At 28.4% G+C, this 7,026-nt stretch overlaps 2 protein-coding genes across 2 annotated transcripts; both read left to right on the plus strand.

Annotated features, from left to right (window-relative positions):
- Window positions 1–2,247: 2,247 nt before the first annotated feature.
- Window positions 2,248–2,763, plus strand: LOC141718191 (VQ motif-containing protein 11-like). The gene has a single exon (XM_074520570.1). The coding sequence runs from the start codon at window positions 2,248–2,250 to the stop codon at window positions 2,761–2,763; it is 516 nt and encodes a 171-aa protein (XP_074376671.1).
- Window positions 2,764–5,873: 3,110 nt separating this feature from the next.
- Window positions 5,874–6,302, plus strand: LOC141718192 (VQ motif-containing protein 11-like). The gene has a single exon (XM_074520571.1). The coding sequence runs from the start codon at window positions 5,874–5,876 to the stop codon at window positions 6,300–6,302; it is 429 nt and encodes a 142-aa protein (XP_074376672.1).
- Window positions 6,303–7,026: the final 724 nt, after the last annotated feature.

Below are 7,026 nucleotides of genomic sequence, written 5' to 3' on the forward strand. Positions count from 1 at the left end.
GGTTACCCGAGTCTGCCAGTGGAGGAGATAGCTATGGCAAATAAAGGCTTTTATTTGTATCCTAGTCCACCGGCTACTGCTAGCAAGCCTCAACCCCAGTTGCTTCCCTTGTTCCCAACATCTCCGGATTCTTAAACTGGACCAAGTTTACTATGCTTTGTTATGTTCAAATTGAATATTATTTATTAGATACTTTATTCTCTTTGTTCCCCGCATAGAATTTGTAGTTATATTAGATAGTTTATTTATTTTTTTAATAAAATTATGTTTATTTAAACTTTATTTTGAAAGATATTAACATAATTTTAGGAATATGTTAACCTAACGGATCAAATGAAATCAAAAATAATATTTTAAAAACAATAATATCAATCTATATATTTATATTATACTATTATAAGCAAAACTTGGTCCAAAAAACCGTCTAACGACTTATCATTTTTCATTAAAAATGTTATTTTAAGTGTAATAGTTATGATTGGTTATTTCTTTATAGCTTCCTAAAAATTGTTAACACCACTTTCAAAAACATTATTAATATTAAAAATAAGAAAAATATGCATCTTTAACTCTTCTAAAATTAATTCAATTATAATAATCTTGAGTCGCATACCAAATAATCTCATAATCAATTAATTCTTAATAATTAATACACATCAGAAAAATATAAATACTATATTTAAAAATTAAATTAAAATACATGAAATTGAAAAACCACAAAACTTTCATATGAAATAGGATTCATTATGTTGAAATAGGATTCCTTATGTTTAACAAACAACAATAACTAAAAAATGGATGTTTTCGAAGTAAAAAGAAAAATTGAATTTAGGATTTCTACACTAAAATTTTAGTTATAAAATAAAGAATTTATGGTGTAAGTATTAAAATATGAATAGTCATGTCACATTTTTGATATCTTTTGATTTTAATAATATAGTATTGATATGTAATGGTATTATTAAATTTTAAAAATAAATATACGGGAATCTTTATATTCAGTATGAACAATATTCTAAAACTTAATATTTTAAATATCCAAAATTTAATAACTATGTACTTCATTAAAATCAGTAATACATAATTATTATATTTTATTTAAATATCTTTTATAATTTTTTATTTTTACAAAAATTATTATATAAATAATAATATTAAGTTATAATTAGGCCGTGCATGACACGGATTATATGGTAGTAAATTATTAACTGAAAAATGCGGAAAGTCTTGGCATGCAGACTCTGTGTCTGTTAATGCATGTCAATTTCATTTATAGATGCAAACTAAAAGGCAAAAGAATTTCGGGACATTTGGGTCACTTTTTATTACTATTATTATTATTATAGATAGTTTCTTATATTATATTTTGAAATCCGAAATTATGTAAATAATGTATTATATGTAACATAAATTTGATCAAATAATTTGTTATCCAAAATTTTCTAAATTGGAAAATCAAATTTTAATTGTTTATAATCTAATAATGTCATTCAAAACTAAAATTTAGCACGTTCAAATATTTAAAAACAACTGAAATTAACTATATTATTTTACACAAACACCTACATCTCCTCTATCCATTAGTTTAAGTTTATAATAATAACATATATATATAGATCTCACCTATGAAAATTTATAATCATGTAACAATATATTATAACATTATATTGATTAAATCAATTAAAACAAAAAATTAGTATATTAATAAATCAATTTTCTTAGTATTTTGCAATTATCTAAAATAATAATTTAACTCAAATTTCAATACCATGTAACTAGTTAACATAAATCACCTCACTACCTAACTTCTTCCCAAAGCCATCAAATTCTCTAATTTTATAATAAATCTTTATCTCTAAAATAAATACTTATACGTTACGAATGAAAACAGTACATATCTAAGCGGTACAAAATTGAAAGTTAAGGAGATGCCTACAGATAAGAAAAAAAGTTAAGTAGATACATACAAATAATGACCTTTGAGTCTGACCTTTCCACCTGCACTGCCTTATATTTTCAAATTCAGTTCCTTAACGATTACTGTAGATCCTCATCACCACACAAAAGTCTTAAAGTTTTGCTTAATTCATTTTGGCCTATATTGGCTCGAGTATGCAACTAATTCATTTTTCAAGATGGTCTCTCTTCAAGAGTTGAAATAAACTTTTAGAGTCTCATTGCATTCAAAGTAGTTTTATCAACTAAGTGTATCATTTTCAACACTCTCTTTCTCTTTCAATCTCTATCATGGCTTCTTCTAGTTCCTCTTCCTCTCCCAAACCAAACAATAACAAATCACCGCAGCTAGAAAATGCCATTTGTGTTCATGTTGACCCATCAAACTATCATGATGTGGTCCAGAAATTAACAGGAGCCAGACCAGCAGTCGAGAAGCTCCCCATCACTACTTCTCCACATTTCAATGCAAAGCACAACCCTGTTAATGTTGGTGCAGTAAGACCATCGTTCAAACTCCAAGAACCGGCTAGAAACCTCCAACTACAGTTGAACCAAAATGGGTTAACTGAGTCTGCGTTTGCACCAAGAAAGAGAGTGATAAATGTCTCGCCTGTGTCAACATTGGACACGGTTTTGGCACGAGGGAGTCCAAGTCCAGGAACATCAGTGTCACCTTTTGTACCAGTGGAGGAGATAGCTATGGCAAATAAAGGCTTTTATTTGTATCCTAGTCCACCGGCTAGTACTGCTAGCAAGCCTCAACCACAGTTGCTTCCCTTGTTCCCAGCATCTCCAGATTCTTAAACTGGACCAAGGTTACTATGCTTTGTTATATTCAAATTGAATATTATTTATTAGATACTTTATTCTCTTTGTTCCCCGTATAGAATTTGTAGTTATATTAGATAGTTTATTTATTTTTTTAATAAAATTATGTTTGTTTAAACTTTATTTTGGAAGGTATTAACATAATTTTAGGAATATGTTAACCTAACCGATCAAATGAAATCAAAAATAATATTTTAAAAACAATATTATCAATCTATATATTTATATTATACTATTATAAGCAAAACATGAGTTTGTTTGGTCCAAAAAACAGTCTAACGACTTATCATTTTTCATTAAAAATGTTATTTTATGTGTAATATGTTATTTTAAACCTGATAAGTTATGATTGGTTATTTCTTTATAGCTTCCTAAAAATTGTTAACACCACTTTCAAAAACATTATTATTATTAAAAATAAGAAAAAAAATGCATCTTAATCGGCTAAAATTAATTCAAATTATAATTCTCTCGGAGTCGCATACCAAATAATCTCATAATCAATTAATTCTTAATAATTAATACACATCAGAAAAATACAAATACTATATTTAAAAATTTAATTAAAAATACATGAAATTGAAAAAACACAAAACTTTCATTATGAAATAGGATTCCTTATGTTGAAATAGGATTCCTTATGTTTAACAAACAACGATAACTAAAAAATGGATGTTTTCGAAGTAAAAAAAAATTGAATTTAAGATTTGTAAACTAAAATTTTAGTTATAAAATAAAGAATTTATGGTGTAAGTATTAAAATATGAATAGCCATGTCACATTTTTGATATCTTTTGATTTTAATAATATAGTATTGATATGTAATGATATTATTAAATTTTAAAAATAAATATATGAGAATCTTTAACAATATTCTAAAACTTAATATTTTAAATATCCAAAATTTAGTAACTATATACTTCATTAAAATCAGTAATACATAATTATTATATTTTATTTAAATATCTTTTATAATTTTTTTTATTTTTACAAAAATTATTATATAAATAATAATATTAAGTTATAATTAGGCCGTGCATGAAACGGATTATAGGGTAGTAAATTATGAACTGAAAAATGGCAGAAAGTCTTGGCATGCAGACTCTGTGTTTGTTAATGCATGTCAATTTCATTTATAGACGCAAACTAAAAGAATTTAAATTGATTAAGTCAAACTTCATTAATGAGCATTTCTCTCTCGCATCAGAGTCGGCCGCCCCTAGCTTCATCTAACCCTAGCCGCCCTACCTTCTTTTTCCCCCTTTCTACCATCTCTATCTCCATATTTATCTTCATCTTCTTCTTTCATTCACTTTTTCTTTAATAAAATCGAGATTTGTATTACAAAACTCGAAAAATCCATTACAATTCTTCACTTTAGTTTTCAGATCTATTAAGGTAAGAGCTTGGATTTTATAATAAAATTCAGTTTTTGGATTCAAAATCTCTGGTCTAACAACATATTACAATTTGGTGTTATTCCGAGATTTTTGAATTTTGGATTTTTTCGTATTGTTCTGTTGAAGTTATTATTTGTGTGTTTGATTGTCTCGCTTTATACGATGTGTCTCGCTTTGTGCGATGTGGTGGTTGTGTTGAAAATGAATTGGATGGTGTATTGGGAGATCTGGATATCTCGCATCAACAACACTTTCGGCAGGTCTATAGCTGGTGTCCGGCAGGTAGATAGCTGGGGTGCGTTTGGAACGGTGGTGAAAATCACATATGCTCACCTCTCACAAAAAATATTTGTTCATAACATGAGGCCTCTAAACTTCGTTGTTGCAACTGAGTCCTCTGAACATTGTAATATCAATCGAATTAATGTGAGGGTCAATTGTGAAACTAGTGTTTTCGGGGGAGATGCGTTCTGGATTGTCCGGGAAACCATTACCTTCATTTTTAATTTTCAGTAAGCAATCCGGAAACAAAATGGCTAATTATTTAGCTCTATTTGTTTTTCAACCTGGTTGCATGATCAGTTGGGGGTTTGTCTCGATTGAATCTCTTTAAAGTCATTAATGAAATCTGCTTTAAATTTGGCAAAAAAAAAAGGCAAAAGAATTTGGGGACATTTGGGTCACTTTTTATTACTATTATTATTATTATAGATAGTTTCTTATATTATATTTTGAAAATCCGAAATTATGTAAATAATGTATTATATGTAACATAATTTTGATCAAATAATTTGTTATCCAAAATTTTCTAAATTGGAAAATCAAATTTTAATTGTTTATAATCTAATAATGTCATTCAAAACTAAAATTTAGCACGTACAAATATTTAAAAATAACTGAAATTAACTATATTATTTTACACAAAGACCCCTCCATCTCCTCTATCCATTAGTTTAAGTTTATAATAATAACATTATATATATTGATCTCACCTATGAAAATTTATATTAATCATGTAACAGTATATTATAACATTATATTGATTAAATCAATTTAAACAAATAATTAGTATATCAGCAAATCAATTTTCTTAGTATTTTGCAATTATCTAAAATAATAATTTAACTCAAATTTCAATACCATGTAACTAGTTAACATCAATTACCTCACTACCTACCTTCTTCCCCAAGCCATCAAATTCTCGAATTTTATAATAAATCTTTATCTCTAAAATAAATACTTATACATTACAAATGAAAACAGTTGTTACAAAGCACATATCTAGGCGGTACAAAATTAAAAGTTAAGGAGATACTTACAGAAAAGAAAAAAAGTTAAGCAGATACATGCAAATAAATGACCTTTGAGTCCCAACTTTCCAGCTGCACCGCCTTATATTTCCAAATTCAGTTCCTTAACAATTAGTGTAGATCGTCATCACCACACAAAAGTCTTAAAGTCCTACTTAATTCATTATGGCTTATATTGGCTCGAGTATGCAACTAATTCATTTTTCAAGATGGTCTCTTCAAGAGTTGAAATAAACTTTTAGAGTCTCATTGCATTCAAAGTAGTTTTATCAACTAAGTGTATCATTTTCAACACTCTCTCTTTCAATCTCTATGGCTTCTTCTAGTTTCTCTTACTCTCCCAAACCAAACAATAACAAATCACCGCAACTAGAAAATGCCATTAGTGTTCATGTTGACCCATCAAACTTTCGTGATGTGGTCCAGAAAACTAACAGGAGCCAGACCAACAGTGGAGAAGCTCCCCATCACTACTTCTCCACATTTCAATGCAAAGCACAACCCTGTTAACATTGGTCCAGTAAGACCATCGTTCAAACTCCAAGAACACGCTAGAAACTTCCAACTACAATTGAACCAAAATGGGTTACCCGAGTCTGCGTTTGCACCAAGAAAGAGAGTGACAAATGTCTCGCCTGTGTCAACATTGGACACGGTTTTGGCACAAGGGAGTCCAAGTCCAGGAACATCATTGTCACCTTTTGTACCTCAGGAAGAACATTATTTGTATCCTAGTCCACCAGCTACTGCTAGCAAGCCTCAACCACAGTTGCTTCCCTTGTTCCCAACATCTCCAGATTCTTAAACTGGACCAAGTTTACTATGCTTTGTTATGTTCAAATTCAATATTATTCGAGATATTATGGATTAAAAATAAGAATACGTGGCATATTATTGATTCACAATAATAGCCTTTATTAAGTGAAACCTCTTTTTAAGTGATACCTTTATTTATTATTTATTTTAATTATAATTTAAAATTAATTTATATAATCATTTAATATTAATTTTTCGATCTCGGCCCATGTTTCTCACAGTTATCAACTAGTATATTATAAAGGGTTTGTCTAGTATGTGCCCATGAGCACATACTAAACAATAAAACTTAATAAAGTTTGGAGTGACTTGATTGGTGTATTTGTTGTTAATGCAGGGGTCACCATTATTTAAGTACTCCTCTGTTTTTTATTATGTGATCTTTGATTTTTGCACACACTAACTTTTAAGTGTTTTGACCGCATAGTTAGAATAATATTTTTTAATTTTTTCTTTCTGTGAATAAAAATATATAACTAAAACTTTAATTTAGAAAAATAAAAATTTTAAAAAAATTATTTTATCTATGTAGTCAAAAATACTCAGGATTGTGTGCAAGAAAGAGTCAAACGACATATAAATGAAAACAGAGGGAGTATTGGCCAATCTAAAATTATAAAAGTCTGTGTTTATGGCACACAACAAAACCGTATTATAAATCTTTAATCGGAGATAAGGCGAATATGGTACTGAAATTTATTCAAAACACAACT

Source organism: Apium graveolens, chromosome 4 (genome assembly GCF_009905375.1).
Source record: "Apium graveolens cultivar Ventura chromosome 4, ASM990537v1, whole genome shotgun sequence".
Lineage (NCBI taxonomy): Eukaryota > Viridiplantae > Streptophyta > Magnoliopsida > Apiales > Apiaceae > Apium > Apium graveolens.